This window comes from Mustela nigripes, chromosome 3 (assembly GCF_022355385.1).
Source record: "Mustela nigripes isolate SB6536 chromosome 3, MUSNIG.SB6536, whole genome shotgun sequence".
NCBI classification, from domain to species: domain Eukaryota; kingdom Metazoa; phylum Chordata; class Mammalia; order Carnivora; family Mustelidae; genus Mustela; species Mustela nigripes.
In genome coordinates, this window is record NC_081559.1 from 164,645,052 (window position 1) to 164,672,284 (window position 27,233).

General features: G+C 35.3%; 1 protein-coding gene and 1 long non-coding RNA gene across 3 annotated transcripts in view; one reads left to right on the forward strand and one right to left on the reverse strand.

Annotated features, from left to right (window-relative positions):
- Positions 1–27,233, reverse strand: part of LRP12 (LDL receptor related protein 12) — a 71,969-nt gene that overhangs the window by 28,429 nt on the left and 16,307 nt on the right. Inside the window, exon 2 of one of the 2 annotated variants that reach the window (XM_059395025.1) lies at positions 11,191–11,247. The exons of the other annotated variant lie outside the window; for it this stretch is intronic. Within the exon in view, the coding sequence (XP_059251008.1) occupies positions 11,191–11,247 (57 nt within the window). The remainder of the gene's footprint in view (positions 1–11,190; positions 11,248–27,233) is intronic. 2 annotated transcript variants of the gene reach the window in all.
- LOC132014230 (uncharacterized) lies at positions 3,256–25,627 on the forward strand. The gene is made up of 3 exons (XR_009403244.1): positions 3,256–3,374; positions 17,921–18,017; positions 25,382–25,627. It is a non-coding gene; the product is annotated as an uncharacterized LOC132014230 (long non-coding RNA).

Genomic DNA, 27,233 nt, shown 5'->3' on the forward strand with positions numbered 1-27,233 from the left:
ATAATGATAATCACTAATAATGATAATGTGTCAGGTACTTCCTTTTTTTTTCTTTTTTAAATGTTTACTTATTTAGAGGGGTAGGGGAAAGGGGCAGAGGGAGAGAGGGTATCTCAAGCACACTCCTTGTGGAGCACAGAGCCTAATGTGGGGCTCAACTTCATGACCCTGAGGTCATGATCTGAGGTGAAATCAAGAGTCGGATGCTTACCTGACTGAGCCACCCTGGCACCTCTCAGGTACTTTCTTTAAATTCTTAGTATTTAATTCTTAGTACTATTTAATTCTCTTCTTATTCCTATTTAACAGAGAAGAAAAAAAATGGAGGCACAGAGAACTGAATTTTCCTAAGATCACAAAAAAGCTAGTGAAGTGTCACAACTGGGATTTGAACCCAGGCAACAGGCTCCAGGGTCTGCAGTCCTAGCCACTAAGACACACTACTGCCCTAGCGAATTCCCTATGACATTTGGAATAATTATCAGGAAGACAGCAGGAGCTGCCTCAACAGAATTTCAGGGAAGATAAAAGTAGTTTATTTTGTAAAAACGTTCTCTTGGTCCTGTATTAACACAAAGAGAAAAGATTTTAAAACTTGTCAAGACTGATTCTTATTTGCTACAAATCTATGTAGTGACTGAAGACAGGACTAATCTGCTTCTTGGTTTCTTTGGAAGAGTGTTTCAGGACCCAACTTTAATAAGAAAAATGTACAGACAGGACTTAATTATAGGCAAGATATCTGGGGCACGGGGAAGAACAGCAGCAACAAGGGGAGGCAGTGAAGGCTGAAGGAGGTATTTCAAAGGAAGGAGGAACAGAGAAGGGGAAAAGCAGGAAAGGCTGGAGGACTAACTGAAGATGGTAGTATTCTTTTTTTTTTTTTTAAAGATTTTATTTATTTATTTGACAGAAGGAGATCACAAGTAGGCAGAGACGCAGGCAGAGAGAGAGGAAGGGAAGCAGGCTCCCTGCTGAGCAGAGAACCTGATGTGGGGCTCGATCCCAGGACCCTGGGATCGTATCATGACCTGAGCCGAGAGCAGAGGCTTTAATCCACTGAGCCACACAGGTGCCCCAGAAGATGGTAGTATTCTTAATGTTAAGACAGAGTGTAGAAAGCAAGCGTGTGGAGTATGAAGTCTACGGGCCACTGAGAACAATGGGCAAGTCTCAAGAGAGCAACAGAATCCAAAGATGAATGAAGAGCAAGACTGGTCGTCTGTCAGGCTGTCCTCTACGACACAGCTAAGCCCCAGCAACTTCCACAGAAAACAAGAAGTCAACCATTAGGAAGAAACAACTTCAGTTTGAAAGTTCTCTTCTTGCAACTTGACTGGGTTTGTCGCTCGTCCCAGTGTCCTAATTTCTTTGACCTTTTATTGCCCAGACTCCTTGAACACCTGGTGTCCGAGCCGAGCTCTCACACAGTGTAAGTGCCAGAACCGTCAGCACGCTGAGTGTGGACAGCATTGGAAGGAGAAGGCGACTGGACATGGGTGGTGATCCCTTAGATTTACTCCACATTTCATTCCAACGTTTTCAGAAAGTCTGAAAACTGAACTTCCCCTTTTATGGAACCAATTACTGACACTCTAATAGCAATATTTACTAGTCTAAGATGGGAAGGTTTTTAATTGTTTTAAATTGTTTTAAATTGTTTTAATTGTATTTAAAAGGTAAGATCAGGAACTCCTGGGTGGCTCAGTTGGGTTAGGCAACTGCCTTTGGCTCAGGTCATGATCCCGGACCCCCGGGATCGAGTCCCACGTGAGGCACCCAGATCGGCAAGGACTTCTTCCTTGACTTCTTCCCTCTCATGCTCTCTCTTTCCCATTTTGGCTCTCTTTCTCCAATAAACAAATAAATAAAATCTTTTTTTTTTTTTAAAGGTAAGATCAGTACAAGCAGGAAAATTTATATTAAATCTATCACTCACACTCAGGACTCTCAGTATTTTCAAACCTGTTACTAGAAGTCACATATTTCTACTTTAAGCAGGAAATCCTACATCTAGCTGCTTATAATTAAATGAATATTCATTTGCATTAGCACAGATACTTAAGAATGAATGCAGCAATCTATTTATTCCTATTGTTTTAAAAAATGTTTTTTGAGGACCAAAATATTTCATGTGGTCTTTGACTCTAATCAAGGCAGGTAACCCCTTAGTTTCTTGAGGGCCACTAAAGTTCAGAACAAACAATGATCAAGGGTGACATGGCAGTAAAATAGAATATATATTTTTAAAAAGTTAAAAGAGGCACAAAATATAGAAAAAGAAGGAAAAACAGAAAAAAAGAAAACCCCACAGTTTTTCCACTTCCTAAAGGGTCATAGCACAATATGACTAAGATAAGAAGGGTGCCCTTAATAGAACGATCCAAACAGCTTTATCCTAAAATTTCTAAGTAGTAAGAGTAATTCTGAATTTTGCCAGCAAAGCACAAGATAAGGTAAATGGTGGAAGATTCAACCTTTTTATACTTTTTCCTAAGGGCCTGAAATGGCAATTATTTTCCTGTAAGGGCATAGAAACTATTGATAATGGTACCTCTATTTCCCAATTTTAAGCACTACAGAAGACTAAAATGCTAAGCAAGCTACTACTTCTATTTCCTGAATGGGAAAAAATGTTAATTTTGAAGTTAACTGTGATTCTTGTGGGAAAATAGAAGAGGCAAAGCAAAAATCAGCACCTGAGCAAACGTAAATTCGTCTTGACGCTCATGATTTTCTAAGCCATTTTTTAAAATCACCTTTGACATAGTTCTTTTAGTATACGTTGCATCTTTTTCCAGGTGAATTCTTGTCTTAGTGTCTTGTCAAGAGTGATACCCAGAAATAAACATACTGTCCAGAGAGTGTTTAAAAGAGGAGTAAAGAAGAACTCAAGGGTCTGCCTCCGGCTCAGGTCACGATCCTGGGGTCTGGATCAAGCCCCCTACCAGGTTTCCTGTTTCTCCCTCTCCCTTTGCACCTCCCTCCACTTGTGCTCTTTCTCAAGTAAGTAAAATCTTGAAAAGAAGAAGAATAACAAATTCCATCTACTTTGTTCTGGATACTGGATTTCCAGCACTGTAGTTTAAGACAAATGAGCTCTAACAGACACAGAGCTATTAGTCCCCTGGAATCCAAAGTCCACTCTGCTCCTCCACCAAGTGACTGGCTTTTGCACAAAAGCTGCGTAGTACATCCAATCCAAAGTCAGGCCTTAGCAAAATCACAAATAATTAACATGCTATCACACTTGGAAGAATTATTCTCAAAGTAGGAAGAATTATCCTCAGAGTTACAGAGTAGAAAAGAAAATGTCAAACGTCTGAATACAATGTGTTATACCTTCGCTGGATCTGGCCTACGCACTCGAGTGGGTGAGTTTCACCTCCACCATCTAAGCCTCACACGCGGCTGTCACATTACCACCTGTTCTGCCCATGGTCCGGGTGCTCATACTTACTGTTCTGACACTGAATTTATTTACTGCTTCTTATAATAATATAAAATTATACCATATAATAATCTTGCTATAAATAAGCAGTTGTTCAACAGACTTGATAATACATGAAATACTATGATTATATAACCTAGACCTATGCTTCATATAAAATATATTATTGTATAATAAAACACTGTAAGTAATACTTAATTATATCCTATGTAATGTTACTTATAAAAGTACAATACAGTCAATTATGATGCTAGCATTATTTTCTTTTCTAAAAGTTTCAGGGAGCGCTCTACTCCAGAAGCTTAAGCGTCTCATAAATAAACTCTCCCAATATAGGCAATGCCTTAAAAATTAATAGTGTCCTAAGTATGTGTATTATTTTTTATAAAATGTGCTTCGTCTTGTATTCTCTACTCACTTTTTCATTTGAAGGACAGTTTCTTGGCCTCACGTTATGTTCTATTTTTTCATATTCTGAAATCCTAAACACCCTAATGGGGTCAGTATCACCTAAAATATAATAAACTTTCTTCCCTTTCTTCATTTAAAACACGGGTAAAAGACATACCACTTAATACCAGTCAAAAGAACTGGTGAAATTCTTTTTAGTAAGTTTAGTAGGAGGTCCAGTATTTGACTGAGTAATTGAAAATAATATTAAAATCACATAGGAAAGGTATAAAGGACCACTTATACTTGCTGTTTTATTCATGCAACTTCTCTATATTTAAAAAATAATTGTAAACTGCTATCAAATAATTATAGTATAGGATTTATTTCTTTTCAGAAGATCTGAAAATTCTAGGATAATAAAAGTATTATCAAACTGGATAATCTTCCAGGGATACTTCAAAATACCACATTATAGTATTTAAGCCTAAAATAGTGGCTAAAAACAAAAGACACTTTACTATAGTGCTCCACACTAATGCAAAATATTACTAATTAAATTGTAAGCAAAATAATTGCAATTTAGAAAATAATATATCCTAATTAAAAAGGCCACAACTAATATTTACTTTAAAGGCTTATAGGATCAGCAGTGTGCTAGGTCTCTGAGTACTAAAATACAAACTGTAAAATGCAAATACACAAACACAAAGATGACGACTTTTCAAAAAAGATTTATTTATTTGACACAGAGAGAGAGAGAGAGAGCGCACACAAAACTAGAGGGAACAGCAGAGGAGGAGGAAGCAGGCTCTCCACTGAGCAGGGAGCCCGATGTAGGGCTCGATCCCAAGACCCTGGATCATGGCCTGAGCTGAAGGTAGATTCTTAACTAACTGAGCCATCCAGGTGTTCTGATGACTTTCTTTAATTATTTATTTTAGAGAGCGACAGACCAAGTGCATGGGTGAGTGGACAGAGGGGCAGAGGATGAGAATCTCAAGCAGACTCCCAGCTGAGCAGGGAGTCCCACCTGGGGCATGATCCCAGCACCCATGAGATCATGACCCTGAGATCACAACCTGAGCTGAAACCAAGAGTCAGAAGCTTAACTGACTGAGACACCCAGCTGCCATGATGATGACTTTCATAGAATAAAAATTGACAAAACAAAGTGCAAATAATACTTAAAAACTACTTGAAGTCTATTTTATATACTCTGCTAATTCAGTTAATATAAACAAGGATTAAGAAAGAAACTTTCCTAATTGATATTCTCTTTCTCCGCTCCCAGAAATATGTCTTTGCCTGACAAAGAAGTCCATGTTAAATATAAAGTAGTCTCAAGATAAGCTAACCTCGGTACAGATGTTTTAAGGTAGGAACATTCTGAAGCTGTGTCACGGATGAATTGGGAATAACATGTTAATCCTCATATGTAAAAGCTTTCTATTTGAGAAAGCAGCAAGCTCCAACATCTGTTCCTATTAGCAACGAGAAAAGCCTTTCAATTTCAAGGTAGTTTTGCCTAACGTATATGTAAGAAAGCCAATTTCATTCTCTTATTCTTTGTAATGTCACAACTCTAGGCCATGAATCAAAAAATCAAAAAAGAGAAGTAAACAATTACATTTCTGAACAGTCTGGGGAAAATGAAAGGTTGGACTTCAATGGAAACATACTAAAAGAAAAGTTAAATTATAGAAAAACATGATCATACCCAAGGAAGTGTTCTCACTCAATGCAGATAGCTATGTAAACTGATACAATCCTTTTTCAAAGCTATCTAGGAAAAGGTTTCTAAATTATTTATCATCTTTGATAAAGTAATTTCCACTTCTAGAAATCTTTGTGAGAAAAGTCTTAGAAATAAAAGACAAGATATAAATTAATATATCCCTTGTAACATGGCTGAGACTAGGGAAAACCCAGTTGAGAACAATCCATTGATATGTTTAAGAACACTACAACATAGATACTGAATGAAAACTTTATACAGGCATTAAAACAGTGGTTATGAAAAAAAATGTAGTCTGTAAAATGTTAAATAGAGAGTGCAGAAGACAAAATTAGTTATAATTTTAATGGATATGCAATTATTTTTAAGGTATACATAGAAAAAGGACAAATTAAAATATTATGAATTATACTAATGCAGGGTTAAATGGGTAGCTTTCTTAATTTTATTGCTCTTTTTCCATGTTTTCTAAATGTTTAATGAGCCTTGTATAATAAATAAATAAAATCTGTGAAACGAATAAAAATCCTGATTTGGAATTAATTAATAGGGAGGGCATAATCAAATTATTTCTAGAATTATTGATTTAAATAAATACCACAGATGGTAGAGTAAAATTCAGCTTGAAGTAGATAAATTTAAAAAGTCAGGTAGATTTAATTTATGCAAAGGTCTTGTTATAAATCAATCTAACCTAAAAAATGTCTCATTCTATGCAGCAGATGAGCTGTAACTTAGATGTTTGAAAAGTTTAGACATTTAAAGAACATGAGACATTTGATCTAGACATTTTTAAAAAAGAACGTTAAAATTGCCTTCCTACTCTCACGACATAGACAATTCAATTACTTGGCAGTTTCTAGAATGTAATTTCACAATTTTCACATACTATTAGATTTACAAAAATACTATTTGTCTTTTCTCCTTTATCATAATCATATATATAAAATTCTGGACAATGGGAAGTTCTAAATAAAAAACATATAGGAAATAAAATTGTATCCAATAATTTTCCCCCATTTAAAATCATCTAGTAAATACTCTTTGATACTTTACATTTTCTTATGCCAAACTCTGTGGTGTAAGAACAAGCAAAAGGATTAACACTTAACTCTCTCAGTAGAGATTTGAGGAGGAGGAAGACAAAATTGAACAGATTAGAAGGAGAAATAAATTTTCCCAAGCATAAGAACCAAATCAGAAATAATTCTCACAGTTCACATGAATTCTCAAAATTCATATGAATAAATAAAACTCAGTACTTGGTGTTATTCATGATAAAATAAGAAAAATGAATACTGTCATTTACTACTTATGAGATACTATAAATAGGCCTTTTATAAATTCATCATCTTACTTAATATGCTTATTATTCATCATAGGATTTACCACTTGAAGACAACATTAGAGGTATGGTTTGCACATGTCTATTTTCTCCATTAAATAAGTTCCTTGAGACAAGAATATTTTACTCGTTGCTCACTCCCACCCTTCTTGGCGTAAGGTCCACATCAGGTGCTCAACACACGCTAAGTGAATTTAATTCATTACAGACAGTGTGTCTATATATCCTGTACTGTCCAGGACTGTTCTGGTTCTGTCTGTAGTGCCAGAATAATTACAAGTAGTCTAGCCTTTCAATTTGAAAGTGGCCTGATGTGGACAATAAACAACTTGGAAACACTAACTGTAGACAAGTTAGAGTTATTTCTAAAATTGTCAGTACGATCTCCAAAATGCACAGAATGACGGGACAAGAGCACTGAGCACCGTCAGAGACAGCAGCAGAGGTAAAGAGAACAGGTGAGGAGTAGAAGCCACTTCTGCTGCTTGCTGGTCTCAAGAGAAAGCAAGTCCTACATTTAGAGATTCTTCCAAAGGCTAGTTCATTTAGACCAGCCCCCAAGGCACTCTCATTTCATGTGGGGATGCACAGAAATCAGACGGCTTAGACTGTGCGAAGCATTACATGTTCTACAGATGGATAGACAGCAAAACCACAATGAGTCTGTATATCTGAAAGCACATTTTGAGACTGTATCAACTTACTTTTTTTTTTTTATAAATGATTTTATTTATTTATTTGACAGACAGAGGTCACAAGTAGGCAGAGAAGCAGGCAGAGAAAGAGAAGGAAGCAGGCTCCCGCTGAGCAGAGAGCCTGATGCAGGGCTAGATCCCAAGACCCTGGGATCATGACCTGAGCTGAAGGCAAAGGCTTTAACCCAATGAGCCACTTAGGTGCCCCTCAACTTATTTTTTAATGGGTTTCATATTATTCTTCCCCTTCCATATTACCCATAATAATTGGATTTCATACTATTCTCCTTCCACAGAAGAAAGATTTTATAAGAATAACTTTCAGGATAAACAATGAGCAGTAATAAGGTTCACTGACCTCTGAAATTAAGCATTTTATTGATGCATAAACATTTAATTAAAATATACAGTTTGTTATGTGCTGAATTGTTCACTCCCAAAACTCCTATGTTAAAGTCCTAACCTTTTGTATGGATGTATGTGACTGGATTTGGGGTCAGAGTCATAAAAGAGGTAATTAAATTAAAATGAGGTCATACGGGTAGACCATACTGACTGATCCAATAGGACTGGTGTCCTTATAAGAAGAGATTAGCACACAGAGACACATAACAAAGACCTGTGAAGATACAGGGAGAAGACTGCCACCTGCAAGCCAAAGAGCGATCTCAGAAGAAATCAGCTCTATCAACACACTGATCTCAGATTTTACCCTCCAGACTTGTGAGAAAACAAACCTTTATTAAGTCACCTGGTTTATGGTCCTTTGTTATGGCAACCCTATCAAATGAATGCACATTTCTAAATATATGTCTGAAATGCAGAAGTAGAATAATCAACAGTAAAGAAAATAAACAGGGACACCTCGGTGGCTCAGTCAGTTACGCCACCGCCTTCAGCTTGGGTCATGAACCCAGGGTCCTGGGATCCAGTCCCGCATGAGGCTACTTGCTCAGCGGGGAGCCTGCTTCTCTCTCTGCCTCTGCCTGCTTGTGGGCATTCTCACTCTCTCTCCCTCTGATAAATGAATGAATGAATGAATGAATGAATAAATAAAATCCTTTTAAAAAATAAAATAAACAGGATTAATATATGAAAAACACACTCTACATATTCTAAGTGCTAAATTTTTAAACTGAATTTTTTTCAAACGGGAATCTATATAATGGTAATTCTGACATTCAACAAACATCAAAGCTTAGTAGTTTTTAGTCTAATTTCAAGCAAACATAAAAATTAAGAAGTAGAATCTAATCTTGATGAGTTGAAGCAAAATTCCAAATACTGTTATCTGTCCAAATTGCTATAACTCTCGTGCTCCATATAAATCTGCATAACTCAGAACACCATTATTTTGTAAATTATTAAGGCATTAAAAAATAAAATGATGGATGGTAAGAAAAAAAATTCATCCCAAGGGCAAGAAAGGCCAACTGGGATTTTATGTAACAGAGAACAAAAAGTTCACTAAAATGGTTTCAGATTCTACTCAAAATTAACTTTGAAGTACAAATTATTGAATTTTGGTATGGTAGTAAAGAAGAACACTCACAATTATCTGCAAAGGCTATTAAAATATTCCTCCTTTTTTCAATTACACATAAGTGTGAGACTAAATTGTTTTCATATATTTCAAACAGAATAACATATTACCCAAAGACTGAATGCAGAAACAGATGTGAGAATCCAATTATATTGTTTTAAGCCATTCTTTGAGACTGCAAAATTATAAAACAATGCCATTCTTCGTATTGATGTTTTTGTTTTGGAAAATTCATTTTTATAACATTATTTTATTGATGTAAACATGCAATAGATTCATTACTGTTATTTGCAAATAATGCATTTTAAAACAAATTCTCAGTTTTAATTTCAAATACAGTGAATATCAGTAGCTATAACCTACATAAAAAAAATTCTTTGAAGTCCATGTTATGGACTGAATTGGGCCCTCTTTCAAACTCATTTGTTGAAGCCCAATGTCATTATATTGGGAAATAGAGCCTTTCAGGAGGAAAATTAAGTTAAATGAGGTCCTAAGGGTAGGATCAAATCCTATAGGACTTAGGGTCCTTATAGGAGCAAGACACCAGGAATCTCTCTGCACACAGATGGAAGGCCATGTAAGGGCACGGCAAGACAGTGTCCATTTGCAACCTAGGAAGAGAGAGCTCACCAGAAGCTAGCCCTGCTAACACCTTGGTCTTGAACTTCTGGCCTCTTGAACTATGAGAAAATAAATATATCCGTTATGTATGCCACTCAGCCTAATGTATTTTGTTATGGAAACCCAAGTAGATTAACATGGTCCTCAGTATTTTAAAAGCTTAAAAGGGGTCCTTAGACTAACATTTTAAAAAATCACTGAATTAGACAATATCATTTGATTGTATAAGTTAAAATGTTTGCATACAATCTTATTTCATAGTGACAACTTGGAAAGATAATCCTAATTTTCATTAGTATTCAAAATAGAAAAGGGAGAAAATTAAGGTTTTCAAATAAGCTTATTTTTGCTTGATGTGTAAAATCACACAAGTAAAAGATAAGAGAACAGAGAGACAAACTGTGAAAGGGTCTAGGTGGGCTACAAAGGCACTTGCTTCCAGTTTCAGAAAATCACACTTGTCAATGTGTTTGGCTGTGCAAACTATCGCTTAGAAGTTTTGTTAAGTCTATTAACTTTGTGAATATAAAATCAGGCATAAAACAAAAAGAGGAAACTCTGTTTTGCTTCATGTGAGGAAAAAATAACCAAAGTACAAGATGCCATGAAAAAAGTCAATCAGTAGTTTGTAAATACACAAAGTGTAATTTTTTTTTTACCTACATAAAACTTATCAAGACTAAAGGGAAATAATAACATAATGGTAAGAAACTCTATTTCAGTATATGCAAAAATAAAAGATTTTGCTCCCTTAAGTAATTAGGGTTGATAGAGCACAAATGGAAACAAAGCTGTGAAAGGCATGTTAAGAAGGAAAATTATAATAGTTACAGGCTTTTACATAATTATTAAGTTATAAAGGTTTAGATGAGTGGAAAAAATGCATTTACCTCAACAAGGTTTCTGAATTTCATGGTACAGATATGTTGTTTGGTTGTTTTTTTTTTTTTTTAATAAATAACATATAAGTTGTGTACTCCAGACCAACAATTTTATATATAGTTGTACTCAAATATAAAAATCAAGCAAAATGTTTAACTTCTAAGGCTCTAATACTAGAAATAGCATTCAAAATTACATTTTCATAAATTTCATTTCATATAACTTCGTAAGGAAAGAAAATACCAATTCAACTTGAGTTAATTTTTTTTTGGCTCAATGTTTGTATGAAAAAATAATTATGCCGTCTGTTTGGAAGAGTATAATCAACCCACGGGCATGCAAGTATCAATTTTATCTTATGAGAATTTCTCCATGTTCCAGTTACTTCATTCCTTATTACATGCTGCAAAAAGCAGTAATAATTTTTATAGCCAAATATCACTTTGTAAGATACCAGGTGGCTTTCAATATTTACCATATAAGTCATGCATGAAATTTAAACATTACAAAAAAATGACTTACCAGTTGACACTCCTGAAATATGCACATTTTCAGAATGTTCTGCAAGAGCACCATTTCCTAAAATTAAACATAATAATAAACTAATTTCCAAGATAAAATTTATAAAAGTTTTTCAGATTCTACCTTTAAAAGAAAAACTACACAGAACTGCTTTGTAATATTCAGAAACTAAATTCTCTTACAATAACCTTCAAAACCTTCAAAACCTTCATAACCTTCAAAACAACGAAGCCCCAAATTACAGTAGTATCAGGGATAACATTTTGGAAATCACAACCATGCAGTGTAATATACATGAAGATCAAATATACAGATGTAATTACTATAAAAAAAAACTGTTTCAGAAGAAAACTCGGAACTACTATTAGAAAAGAGAGAATCTCTTATTTTTTTGTTTTTAGAGGGAGGGAATGCGTGTGTGAGAAGGGGGTGGGGCGGAGAGAGAGAGGAAGTGGGAATCTCAAGCAGGCTCCTCGTTTAGAAGAAGGCCTGAGGTGGGGCTTGATCTCAAGACCCTGAAATCATGCCCTGAGCCTAAATCATAGTCAGATGCTTAACCGACTAAGTCACCCAGGGCCCCAAGAATCACATCCTTCTTAAAAACAACATTCCACTAGTAGCATGTTCAGTCAGTCCACAATGTGGCTACTGCTTAAGGATTCTACCTGTTGGTACTTAAAACAAATAATAAAGTCTTGCACTGTCTTCTAAATCTTTCAACTTCTTCTCATCAACAACTCGAATAGTCTTAAGAGCAGGGACAGAATTATACTCTATTTTCATATCTGCCAATTTCCTATACCTCTTCCTACAAAGTTGGGCACCTGGAAACATGAAAATAACTGAAATAAGTTACTAAGGATCACCTCAAACTCCCATTTAAAGTGCCGAGGATATTTACTCCAATAATAATGGTGTCCCTTCATCTTGTAAAGTCTCCCTCCAGTTATTAGGTAGGTTTGGCACTACAACAGCTCAGGAATCCAGCTGGCAGAGAAAGAATTCTTGCAGTGGGGCAAGGGAGGAAGCTGAGTGGGAGAAGCTTAGAGAGCTATGGCGGGATTCTCTTTGATGGTTGAAAGAGTAGAGACAAGAGCAAGCACAGCAGGTAACAACTTATCTTTTACAACCATCACACTTCCACGACTGCTTGAATATTGTACAGCACCCCCCGCAATGCACTAGGCCCTAAGAAGGCAGACTGTGTTTATTTGGCTCACCCTTGCACGCACAGTTCCTAGAACAGAGCAGGTGCTCAAAGAGCTGATGAATGAATAAATGAGGGAGGTCATGATCATGACGTCAAATCACGCCAATTGATAGAGTGCGTGACATAGCACTGAAAAGGTATTCACTTTTGTAACTGTGTAAAATATGTTATTACCAAAACAAAAATAGCCATCAAACAGCCTTTCAGTTCAACCACAGCAATAGCCTTCATAATGAAAATGTGTATCCCTCCATCATAAATGATACAGAGGAAATGGTGACATAGGTGTGTTAGCTGTATTTAGTACAAAAATGAATCTGATTGTTGTTATTTAAGTATTGTGCATTAATACTACAGAAGCCATGATTAATTTTCCCAGCAATGTTAAATGCTATACAGACATAGAACTGAAACAAGAAACTCCCACCTATTTCTTCAACACATACAACTTATAATAATTGGTAGCATAAATAAAATGACATAAAAACTGATTCAATAAAACAACTAACAAGATTTGCCAAAGGGCGGTATAAACTGCCCGAAGAGTTGCTACTCAACAAGCAGATCGGCAGTACTGGCATCATAAGGAACTTATTACAAATGCAGTCTCGGATTACTGAATCAGAATGTACATTTTAAAAAGATGCTTCTCCTACTCCCAGAGATTTGTATGCACAATTAACATTTGAGTAACACTGGCTTGAATCTTCTACTCCTATATTATAACCATAAATTACAGCTGTGTAGTCTGTGACCCCAAGGTTTTTCCCAACATCCTTAAGGTAGCATACTAAATTATCCTCAGGAAAGTTTTTAATATTAAATACATTTCATACATTGATTTTTTTTTTTTAATTCAGCAGATAGACTAAAGATAGGCAGAAGGAAAAGAATAACATAATGTAGTATTTAAGACTGAACCCTGGACTGGATTGCCAGGATTCTAATACCAGCTCTACCACTTACTTGCTATGCAACTCAGGTCAAGTTTACTAACCTCTCTGTGTCTTAGTTTCCCCTCTAAAATGGAGACTATCTATTTTGTAGTGCTTAGTAAAATTCTCTAAAATAGAAAGAAAAACAGAATTTAATCTAAATCTCCATCAGCATGCAAATGAATAAGCTAATATAGCCTTGTAGTAAAATATCCAATAAACTGAATTAATTCTATATATATTAGCTTGGAAAGATTTGCACATTAAGTTATATGTTTCAGAGTAACATTAAAATATGATCTGATTAGAACTATGATCTAATTTTAACTTTAAAATGATGTATGCATAGTTAAATGCATATGTTTCTATAAGCACATGAGATATATATATATAGATAGATAGATATACTCTCTATATATGTGAAGAGTCTAAGGATATAGACAAATTGTGGAAGAAAACCTCTGGAATGGGAATTAGAGAGGAAGACCTGGTTTCTGCACAACAGGTGTGGACTGCTTCATAAATTTTATTAATATGATCAAAAAAATAGTTGGAGAAAAGATAGTTCATTTCCCACCATTCTTCCCCCCACCATTCTAAATAAACATTAGTCTGATAGAGTGTGAAATAATATCAAATATTACAATTTCATAAATGTATTATTAAGTATTTTAAAAACTGATAAATACCTAAAAACATAAAACACGATACTGGTAGTTTCCCATACATGTATTCTACCTTAAAAAAAAAACAAAAAACAAACCCTATTTAGAAGTTAAAAAAATCAGTGATAATTTCTGTTAACATCAAACAAACTATCCCATTTCTTATAATAAGTATCACATGAAGTGAGTTACTTTATGTACACTACCACTCTTGAAAGTATTTTTACAAAGATGGCAGTTATGTAGCACAATTATTTCGATATTATAAGCAAACTGCTCCCAAATCAAATTACATTCTCCCAAATGCCCTTCCTTGGGCTCCCAACCGAAGAATACCCCACATGTGAGGATGCAGACACACCATCTCCTTATTAAAACGACAGGGTTCAAATGCAGGTCATACTAGATATCCTCGCAGGAGTCCCCTTTAGAGTAACATGCACTGGAAAAACACACAGTCTGATAAAACATTACTTCTTTATAACATTAGTAGCTCACTAATGGATCAGCAAATTAATTAGAACTCCTAAAGAAACAGTGATCAAGTAAGAAAAAGTTTTATTATCACCTAAATCAGGAAATAATGTATTATGGCTTAAAATTTTTTAGTCCCAGTAACCAAATTACAAAGATGATCAAGCTCCCCCATTTATCATTTTTTCTTTCCAAAATGCACGATAGTTTTCAGGTTTTGGCAGCAATCAAATGAGAGAGAAAGAATCTTCCAAAAGAGATACTGTTTTAGAAAAGCGGCTATTTAGCATGAGTGAGTCTGAGCTCTGGGACCAGACACTCTGGAATCATCCCCAGCTCTACTATTTATTCAGTCACGAACCTTAATTAAACTACTTCTCCTCAGACATGGTTTACTCACCTGAATAATCAGATGTCATCATTAAGAGATTGCCCAAGTTCATGGTCTGCATCCCTATTACTTGGTAACATTCTGTGTGTTTATTCTTTTTGAGAACGGAAGTTCTTAAATAAATACAGCTAAGATTTGATAAATATGTGTCGCTCAAATCCTAAATGCTTTACAACCCCTCCCTCAGCTATTCCTTGTAACAACAGTTCATTTTAGAGATAAGAAAACAAAAACTTCTGGCAATTAGTGATTTTTTTCCAAAAAGCTAGTAATTGGATGAACTGAAAATTCAAATCCACAGACAATAAGAAGTTTGTGTTCCTTACTTTTTAAAAAGAATTCGGAATGAATATATTTCTTGTTTACAAAAGAAATAGTACTTAGCTCTCAGAATTAAAGCCCACTGCCACAGCGATTACAGTTTATAAGTGGGGAAGTCATTGGTTTAAAAGTTAATGAGCATCACTTACAAGTAACTTATGTACTCAGCATCCTGCAATCTCATTTTCTATGTGTCATGAGAACAGTTATCAAACATAAATACATAGCTACACACAAAAGCAAACATCATTCCTATTTTGCTACTATACTGAAGGGAAAAGTCCCAAAACCTAACAGGGCTTTCCAGACTCTCCACACTCTTGGCTCTTCCTAACTACTTCAAAGGCTTCATCTCTTATGATCCACTTTTCTACTCTATTTCTTCTTTCCAGAAACACTGGATTTCTCTTACAAAAGTGTCAGCTATCTTTCTTGTCTTTAGACTTTGCTTTAATACTATTTAATACTATTTATTAATACTATTTATTTAGAGAGGTTATCTCCTGATCTCCCTGTACTAGGTTAGATCTTTCTGTTATAGGCTCCTATAGTATTAAAATTTAACACACTTGTGTTATCTGTGTAATGTCTGTATTTCCCACCAAATCTTAATGCTGGCAGCAGGGTTGGGGGGTTGTGTGATGTGGTGATGGGACACAACTTGGGTTTGTTTTGTTTTGCTGATGAGTGACTAGCACAGAACATAATACATATTAGGAGATACTTCGTTCACATCTGCTCAAATAAACGAATGGTAGGTCAGTACGTAAGTAATAGGCATAGTCCTTGTCCCAAAGAGTTGACAATCTATTGAGAAAATAATAAAAAATATATGAAATAGAAACAAAGACACAAAGTAAAATTAGCAAGCTTCTTATTCAGGTGGGAAGCCCTAGAGACTTTTCTACTAAAAATAGGAACAGGAAACAGGGGTATCCACTGCAGTTACTACTATTAGCTAATGCAAATAGACCAATTATAAACATAAGAATTGGAAAAAAGGAGGTAAAACCACATCTTCCTGTAGATGATATAATTGTGTATCTACTTGGAAAACTGAAAACAGTCAACAGAAAAATAATTTAGGCAATATAAAGTTAGTAAAGTAGCAGGATATAAAATATAGCATACAGAAGTCAAAAGCCTTTGTAAATACAAACAAGAGTCAGAAGATAGAGACCAGTTTTAGTAGCAATAAAATATGATATTTCAAAACCCTGACACAGAAATCCTGCTGTTGTTCCTGACAGAGTAATTGGTAATGGGTCAGTAATTCTGCTATGAACAACTTAAAAAATTGAAAAAAAATGTGGGAAAAAATTCAGACACTGGACAATAGGCAGTATAAGACTATGATTTCTGAGAAAAGGTAAGCAAATGAAGAGGAGCCCTATTATTGCACTAGCTTTCTCCTGGAGATTTTCTGAACACTGCTACATTTCAGGAGAGCCTAAATTCATTGTTCTAGTATCCAGACCAAATTTTTCTAAATTGCGTAAAGGGTATAAGACAACTTGTTGACCCTCGTAGAAGATAACAAGCATTTGTCTCCAACATTTCTACTAGTTTATCAATCAGAGAAGGAAATAGTTCCTCTAACCTTGTTACCAAATCCATATAACTTAAAGATTTATTTCCTCTCCTGTATATTCTTCTGTATTCTCCTATCTTCTATTCTCTATTTATAATCTTCCCCAGGGCACCATGAGTAGCTGCTGACTTAAGGAATTCTCATCCTCTCCCATCCTGGTTTGGAAAACCAAAGCTGCATTTTGTTTCCACTCTTCTGACCTTCCTTTCCTTCTCTCATTCCTTGCGAATATTTTAGTATCCAAATCAGAACTCTTAAAGTTGTTTAGAATGCCTGAATGAACTCCTATAATCTTTGCAACTGTGTCCTTCAAGAAGCTTTTCAAAAATGGCTACTCCTCCTTTTGGTCTGAAGAGCTTCTTATGTTGATAGAGGAGACGTGAACATACCAGTATTAGTATCTGCCCAAGCAATATCTCTATATGCCCTTCTGCTAATTCTTTATCCTACAGATAAGTGTTTCAAAGATCATTTTATTTTTCTTGGCATTTTTGCTCAATCCTGAATTTTCTCTACATTAGTAATATTTATAATCTATTATTGGTTAAATATCCTATCTTAGGAATATGTTCTTCCTTAGTCTGAAGTCATTGAACAACCACTTAATTTCTTCTCCATTCAATCCTTTTGGGATTGTTTAGAATTTTAATAACCAGAAATTATTTTTGAGATCTTAATAACCTCCCTGGACTATCTTTCTTTCCAGATTTTCATGTTGTGAAGTCATAGTAATATTTTTCTAAATTGCTTTTAAATCTGTAGGTATTAAGCTCTGATAGTGTCCAATTTCATCTTTTTTTTTTTTTTTTTTTTTTTAAGTAAACTCTACTGTTAACGTGGGGCACAAATTCATGACCCCAAGATCAAGAGTTGCATGTTTTACCAACTGAGCCAGCCAGGCACTTTTTTTTTTTCCTCCAGTTAGAACACTGAACATAGTCACTTCTTTTGGTCTGGTTAAAGTAAGGTAAAGACTCGCACACTGTTTTAAAACTGAATTGTGTCACCCAAAATTCATATATTAACCCCAACCCCAATGTGGGCTGATAATTATGGTTAAAAGAAGTCATAAAGTGGGGAGCCTAATCTAATAAGACTAATTTCCTTAAGAGCTATAAAGAATCTCTCTCCCCATCTGTGCAGGAAAGAGGTCATGTGAGGACACAATGAAAAAGACACCAAAAACCAGGAAGAAAAACCTCATCAGAAACCAACACTGATGGCACCTTGATCTTGGACTGTAAGTTTCCAGAACTTTCAGAAAATAAATTTGTGTTGTTCTACCCTCCTCCACCACCCCTACCCCCCAGTCTGGGGTATTTCATTATGGCAGCCCGAGGAAACTAATACACACACTTTCCCCAAATGTTTACTAGACCAAGATACCTTCAAAGTATATGAAAAATTCAGTATATTCTTCTCAAGAGAGGCTCTGTAGTGTCTAACAAATACCTATAATGAGATGTTTCATGGAAAAAAAGATCAAGAAACTCCTGGAAGACTGAGATATTTTCCTGCTTTCTTTAATTAGTTGTATTTTGAAAGTATTGTTTTAATCATTTTAATTGCAGCCATTCTTTATGTATTTAATAATCTTTTATGAACTGGCCTGAACCTACCCACCCCTTAAAATAAGAGTAATAATCATTTATAGCATTACATTTTAGAAAAATATACTTTTAAATTTTCAAACCAGTCTTAACAGACATTTGTGAGTTCAATGTTTCTGTATGTTTAGAATTCCTGTAGTATTATGTTAATAAGGTTTTATGTTTGAAAGGTTTTCAAATAAGGGTATAATAACAATAAACTATTAGTCAAAGTACAAATGCCAAACAAACCCAAGTTCTTAATATTCAGTGAATGAATCAATCCCTTAAAGAACATGCAAGATAGATATGAATCCTACTGTTGAGAACCTCAGCGACACTGTTCATACAAATGGAAAAAATTTTCTTTATTCTAAAATAGCTTAAACCACTGATGTAGGAACTCACAAAATATACTAGAAAGGAACCATAAAGATTATATAAGTTCAAAGGTTCCTATCTGTGACTCCTATGGTTCACAAGAGTCAAGAAAATTTGAAGGGATTCAGAACTCAGGAGAAAAAGCAGAAGAAATTATACACCTATACTTCTTATAAGAGATTGATATACTTCATACACCACAAAATTCAACTTTTAAAAGTGGTTTTTAGTATGTTCAAAAGCTATGCAACCATTACCAATATCACATGACTGACTGTTCTCCTCACCCCCACAAAGCAGCTTATACCTATTAGCAGTTACTTGTCTTTCTGTCCTCCTCTAGCCCCTAACAACAACTAGTTTCTGGCTCTATCTCTATGGGTTTGCTTATTCTGGACATTTAATATAAACAGAATCATACAATATGTGATCTTATGAGTTTGGCTTCTTTCACTCAGCTTAATGTTTTTATGGTTCATTCATATTGTTCCATTAATCACTACTGCACTCCATTTTATGGTCAAGTAGGGATGACCATTTTATGGTCATTGTAGGGATAAACTACACATTGCTTAGCTACTTATCAGCTGACAAACATTTGGGTTGTTTCCACTTTTTGTGAAAAATGCAGCTATAAATACTTGTGTACAAGTTTTTGTGTGGACATATGTTTTCAGTTCTTGAGTATATACAGAGTGGAAGTGCCTGGTCTTTTAGTAACACCACATTTACCTTGATGAGGAAATGCCAAATTGTTTTGCAAATGGCTGTACACTCCCATCAGCAATGTGTAAGAGTTCCAATATCTTTACAACTTCACCAACACTTGTTATAGTCCCTTTTTATCTTAGGTATCCTTATGGGTATGACATGGTATCCCTGTGGTTTTGATTTGCATTTCTTTAATTCAGAGTAATGATGGTGAAGTTCTTTTCGTGTGTTTGATGGCTTTGTATATTCTTTGGAGAAATGTCTATTTCACAGTTGACTGGATTTGTCTTTTGTTTTTGTTGAGTTGTAAGTATTCTTTACATAGTGTGGATATTAACTTCTTATCAGATATATGATTTGCAAATATTTTCTCCCATTCCGTAGTTTGACTTTTCCCTTTTTTGATGGCATCCTTTGAAGCACAGTGTTGTTTTTTTTTCATTTGAACCAGTCCAATTCACCCACTTTTAATTTTATTACTTGTGCTTTGCTGTCATGGCTAAGCATCCATTTCCTAATCCAAGGTCACAAAGATTTACTCCTATGTTTTCTTCTAAGAATTTTATAGTTTTAGCACTTATATTTTGCCTTTAGTCCATTTGGAGTTAAGTATTGTATGCGGTTGAGGAAGGGGTCAAATTCCACTTTTTTGCATATGGCTTAACCAGTTGTCTCATTACAACTTAAAAGATTACTCTTTCCCTACTGAATTATTTTGGCACTCTTGCCAAAAATCAACTGACTACGGATGTAAGCTTTTATGGACACTCAATTCTATTTCATGGATCTGTCTATTCCTATACCAGTATCATGCTGTCTTCCTCTGGAAACTTTGCAATATGTTTTGAAGTCAGGAAACATGATTCCTCTAAATTTGTTCTTCATTAAGATTCTTTTTGTTACTCTGATTCATTGAATTTCTATATGAATTTAAGGATCAGTTTGTCAATTCCTTCAAAGAGAATTGAGATTTTGATAGGGACTGTGTTAAATCTACAGATCAACTTGGGGAGTATTAATACCAATCTTCAACAAATATTATGTCAAATACATACATATGGGGATGTCTTTCCATTTTTAGGACATCTTTAATTTCCAGCCACAATATTTTGCAGTTTCAGAGTTTAAGATTTGCACTGTTAAGTCTATCAAATATTTTATTATTTTTCATGCTACTTTTAAAAGATTTTTAAGTAATCTCTACACCTAATGTGGCGCTCGAACTCAAATCCTGAGATCAAGAGTTGCATGCTCTACCAACTGAGCCAGCCAGGAGCTTCTCATTCTATTGTTAATGGAACTAATTTCTTAACTAGATTTTTCAGCTCTTCATTGTTAGTATATAGTAATACATATTTTTCTTATATCTTGCAACCTTGCTGAACTTGTTTATTAGCTCTGATAAACTTTTTGTGAATTCCCTGAAACTTTTTTTAATGTACAAGCATGTCAAATCCATGAGCTAAGATTAATTCCTCTCTTCCAATTAAGATGCCTTTTTTCCTTGCCTAACTGCCCTGCCTAGAACCTCTAATATGATGCTGATTAAAGAAGTGAGAGTGGACATCCTTATCTTGCTCCTGATCATAGAGAGCTTTCAGTCTTTCACCATTAAGTATGATGTCAGCTGTGCATTTTTCATAGATGCCCTTTATTAGGCTGAGGAAGCTTCCTCCTATTCCTAGTTTCTTCAGCATTTTTATTATGAAATGGTGTTGGCTATTGTCAAATGTCTTCCCCGTGTCTACTGAGATTTCTCTGTGATTTTGTCACTTATTCTATCAATATGCTATAGCACACTGACTGATTTTCCTGTGTTGAACCTCACATTCCTGGGAAGGATCCCATCTGGTCATAGTTTATAATCCTATTTACATATTGTTGGATTTGGTTTGCTAGTATTTGGTAGAGGACTTCTGCATTTATACAGTAAGGGAAATTAGTAGTTTTCTTTCTCTCGTATTTAGGTAATACTGGCCTCACAGAACAAGTTGGGATGTGTGTATACACATGCACACACACTGGGTGCTACTAGTATTCTCATTTAAGGAAACACCAAGATATTGTTTTTGCTTCTAATTTTTTGTGTTTATTAGATATCATAGCTTATTACTCAACAGTAGGTAATTAGCTTGTTGATTACATTATAACATTCCTGAAAAGTGACTAGTGGCTGCTTTACTTAAGGTACCAGGCATAGTACCCAAACAGATAACCCGGTACATGGTAAGCTTAGTACAACAGAAAAGTGAAACTGACAAATAAAGGAAGTTCTTTCTTTCTTGTTTCTCAACAGGCAAAATCTTCTGCAATATGGGAGCCTGTGACCAGGGTTGCAAAGGGATACTGGAGATAAACATGCTGGAAAACTCTGATGTCAGCTCTGTTTTTAATAGCTGACATAACTGAAGTACAGATAGAAGGGAAAGGCAGTCTTTTTTAAAAAATTGGCTTTGTTGAGGTTTAATTTACATGCAAAAAGTTCATTAATTCCAAGTATACGGTTTGATGAGTTCTAACAAATGCACACAGTTCTGCAACAACCACTACAATCAAGACACATATTTCATCCCCAAATAAGCTCCCTGGGACCCTGTGCAGTCAATTCCCTTTCCACACTCCTAAAGTCAGAGAACTACTGCTCACAGACAGTCAACATTTACAAGGCATTATCCACTGCACTGAACTCATGAAGTATTATTTTAATCTTCTTCCTAAGAATAGATATTGTTATCCCCCACGTTATGGATGAGGAAACTGACTCAGATTAAGTAAAATGTGCAAGATTCTTCAGCTAGTTAAGTGGGAGGGATATGCTCAAATCAAGATCTTAACTCCAACATTAAAAATCGAGTTTTCACTCAAAAACAATAAATATCTTGGCTTCCCTTGAATATCTGTCTAAATGTATTCGTGCATGCAAACCTACTGAACTGATCTGTTTTAGAATAAGGACATATTTTTTCTTAGGTGACCAAGTGCCCATGACTTTCTATTGTCATTCTGACACTGATACCCCACCCTCTTAGTTCATTTGTATTATTTTCTTGGTCTTGGTTAGAATTTGAATTTGTGACCTCTGGTGTTATTTTGTGAATCCAAGTTACAGTATAGAAAAATGAATGGAAGGATACAAAATAAACTGCTACCACTGTTACCCTACCTACTTACCCCCATCTCCAAGACAGAAAGGAAGACAGAAATGATAAGCTTTTGTTGCTGACACATTTCTTTGTCTGACTCATTACAGCATATATTACTTTTGCAAGTTAATTCATGTGGACTGAATATTAAGTACTAGAATACTACCTTCTGACAAAAATTAACACTACATAAAACTACATAGCTACTTAGTTTCAAGTTTTTCTTTATAATGTTGTAACATTATAAAGGCTTTATTAAAGAAATTAATTCTTTATTAAGAATTAAAGAAATTAATTTCTTTATTAAGAAATTATAAAGGTGATGCCTTTTTTAATATTATTGACAAAATGGTACAAGAACTATCACTTAATATAAATACTAAAGTATATACATTACCCTCCCCTATAGCAATGGGTCACTTTCAAAAACGTTCTTATACATGAGACTCAGTAATGAGAAGAGTAATGTATGGCTGCAGCTTTCCTATTTTTGCTGACTTCATGGATAACACTATGTTATTTACCAACAGAGCAAAGCAAACACATAGAAACAGTGTTTGCAGATAATAACAATAAAGATAAATGATTTTTAATGTGTCAGGCTATAGGAAAATACCCCTGTACAGGTAGAAATATAAAGAAAGCAGAATTTAAAAATCAGTAACCATTTACATTTTTAAAGTATACTTTTGACAAAGCTTAAAAGAAATTACTAAATTGTTAAAATCATAGTATCTTTTATAAATTTAAGTTTTTCTTGACATCAGCTCCATATTTTCTTTTCTTTTCTTTTCTTTTTGTATCAAATATCCATACTGCTGTTTTTTACTTACCTTTATTATTTATGCAAGATGAGACAGTGAGTATTTTGCTTCTACTTCTGGTAATATCAATGACCAGAGAACATGACATTATGAATAGTTTTTCATTGAGTGGGAAGATAATTCTCAAGTTTATCAGAGGCTCCCTAGTAGGAGTTGAGGACAGTGTCTAAAATCACTCTGGGTCCTGGAGTCATTCATTAGTCCCCCTCTTTCCCTTCCCTTCTGATCTTTCCTCTCTTCTGGTTCCTTTGTCTTCTCTTGATAACATATGTATTCAGATCTTCCTCATTCATAAAAGAAAACCTTTTTCTTGTTAGTGCACCTCTCCATTTCTTTTCATACTCTTTCCTTTCTCAGCCAAACCTTTTGAAAGAATTTACACTCACTAACGGAGCTTCCCTACTTACCCTCTGCTCAAGCCCTTCCTCAATCTAGCTTTTACTCCAGCACATCTCTGAAACTCAAGCAAAGATTACCAACGACCCACCCATCAAACACTTCATCCTCAGGAATACGAACTCTGAATCCAGTTTTCTGATAGCTGGGAAAAAAATCACATAACTAGGAGGAACGACAGCGTCACTAAAAATTCATGGTTTCAATTCATCAAGGAGCAAAATCTTTTAATAAAGCCTTATCCATCTCTACCTTCAATTCCCTCAAAAACTAAATGAGTCCATCATTATTCGTTATTCTCCAAACAACTTACTCAACCAGTACTCTCAGTAAGTCATCTCCCCTGCCAACCATTCAGAGGTCTTTTTTGGCATATTATCTTCTCTCTTTCTAGAAACTGCTTCTTTTTAGCATATATGTTTAAAGGTTGAAGTTCTCCATGCTGATAAATCTCAATTTCTACTCCTAATCAGAGTCTTCTCTTGAGCTGCAAATTTTTACCCTGATACTCATCCCCTCCCCAACATTCCCCTTATGCCTGTCACAGTAGTTGGTGTTTTTCACTAGTAATAGTGTTTTACACTATTACTAATTCTTGCAGATCCTCATAAAATAGATACTATCCCCATTTCACATGCAGAGAAACAAAATTAAAGAGGTTAAGAGAATTGCTCGAGGTGGCATTGCCAGGATTTAGGCAGATCTGTCTAGCTCAAAGCCCATACTCCTGAAATAACGACAGAACAACTAATAGGAGGAGTACAATTTGCCAGATGATGGTCTAAGCCATTTCCATGCTTCAGTACATGTAATCTTCAAAATCACCCTATAAAGGAGCTGCTATTATTATTTCCATATTAAAAATTGTCTTTTAACTTCCTATTGAACAGGAATTAAGTATTACCTTAATATTACCTAGGTATTTCAGACTCATGTCCGAAACTGAATTCCTTTTATCAACTCTCAGTCTGCTCCTCTGCCTATACTCTCTACCTTGGTGAATGACGCCAGCATCTCTCAGTTGTCCACATAAAAACCATTTCAGATTTCTTCTTCGCCATCCCCTTCTTCTGCTCATGCATTATATATTAAGTTCGATTCTTCCCTAACTTGCTCTATCCTTCCTTCGTGTTACTGATATTTCTTTCCTATTTTATTGCATTAAATAATAAGCTCCACAAGGACAGAAACACAGAGGAGTGACTAGTCCGCAGCAGACTTTGATAAGTGCAACTGACTCTTGGACAATAGTGGTTGCAGATCAAAAACCTTGAACTGCACAGGTGCATCTATACATGGATTGGTGGGGGGAGAGGGGGTAAATACAGTATAGTACTGTACCTGTATTTTCTCTTGTGATTTTCTAAGTTTTCTTTTCTATAGCTTACTTGATTGTGAGAATACCGTATATGATACATATGATGTACAAAATAAGTTAATCAACTATGTTATCAGCAAGGCTTCCAGTCAACAATGGGCTATTAGTGGTTAATATATTGGGGGAGTCAAAAGTTATACATGGATTTTTTTAAAGCTTTTTATTTATTTATTTATTGACAGACAGAGATCACAAGCAGGCAGAGAGGAGAGAGAGAGGCAAACTCCCTGCTGAGCGGAGAGCCCGATACACTCCATCCCAGGACCCTGGGATCATGACCTGAGCTGAAGGCAAAGGCTTTAACCCACTGAGCCACCAGGCGCCCCAATATATGGATTTTTGGCTGTGTGTGTGGGAGGGGTCGGCAACCCTAACTTCTTCATTGTTCAAGGGTCAAGTGTATTTGCTGAATGTATGAATAAATGACTTAGCTTGCAAACTTTCTACTTTTGGTCTTGTAGTTCTCTGATCCATTCTTCACAGCGCTACTAGAGACCCTTTTTAAAGGCATATCTGATATTAATCTTCAGCTTATAAAACTGTAACTGGTTCAACTCCTTATATGTAGTAAGAGCCTCCAGGGCCTACTGGAATCTGGCTCTTCTCGATCTCTTGACCCTTAACTTTTACTACTCCTTGTCTACTTTTACTTCATACATACATATTCTGGTTTTGACACACTGCCAAAGTACAGTCTCTGAAACTGTGGTATTTCTGAACATGATGTTCTCTCTCCCTGAAACAGTCCACTGCGCCATCACCAGTTCCTTGCCTAACTCCTTCAGCTGGGCTTGGGAAACAGATCTCTATCAATTGTGGAGTGAGTTAAGAGTCACTCCTGATGTCCCCACAGTACACCGTGTCAGCACCGAGTTATGAGCACATTACCACCACAGTCCTTATCATCTTGTTTTGGGTTATTAACTGGGCATCTTCCACATCAAATTCTGAGTGTCTTTATAGCAAAGAAAATCTTCCCCTCTTTCTTCTCCCCTCTTTTTCTCATTTTCACTCTTTCTCCCTGCCTTCTTATTCCCCAACAACTATCTTCCAGATTCTGACAGAGTTAGACCTCAGTAAATGTTTGTTGGTTTAATGAATCAAAATTATCAGATTTTGAAATTAAGCATGAAATACCCTCGTATAATTAATAATCTGGTTTCACGTTATAGTTTGCTCCAGCGCTAACAGGAAAGAAGATGGAGGAATATAAATAGGAAGACAGCTATTAAGGGGGAAGCAAGATTTCAGATCTGATTGTGGGCTTTAGAGAGAGCTATTCCTTACCACTGTCCTTCAATATGTAAAATATTTGGTAAACGACTGTTCAAAGCTCATGAGCAGCTTCAGTCTACAGACTGCAAGGGATTCTACTCTGCATTAGCTTTAGTAACTTGCTGGGGGGCAGGGGGGTGTTAGGGGAGACGCCAAACCAAAGCCTTTGATGCTTTTACATTTCTGATCATCAGTGACTCCTGAGTTCTTAATAGCTTATAGCTCATCAATCTAATGAATGTGTTTAAAGAATTCTTTTGTCTTTGAGCAAATGGCTGGTTCTTTACTTTACAAAAGCTCATCTCAAAACTTATTCTTTCACAGAATCTTAATATAGTGCCTTGCCATGTATTCTGTCAATGCGGCATTTCCCTATAGAAGTATCATAAACGAAGTTGAGGATTATCCTTTTTACATAACCATAAAATATTATGCAGCATACACATACCTATCTCTGATATACTGGTATGTTTCTCCAAGTGAACAAAGAGAAAAAAGTATTTATCTACTTAGTATGTATTAGTGCTATACTATGTACTTCCACAAATTTTAATTTACTTAATCATCAGAACAAATATTTGAGGTATTACCCCTAGTTTACAAATTAAGAAACTAAATTTTAGAAAGAATAAATAACTCACTTAAGGTGATACAGTTATGAAATTGTACACAAACCAAGGTCTGTCCTATTGTAAAGATCATGCATTTAACTTCCCCACTGTATTTTCCAAAATATAAATGGGTCATATTTTGGGTAAT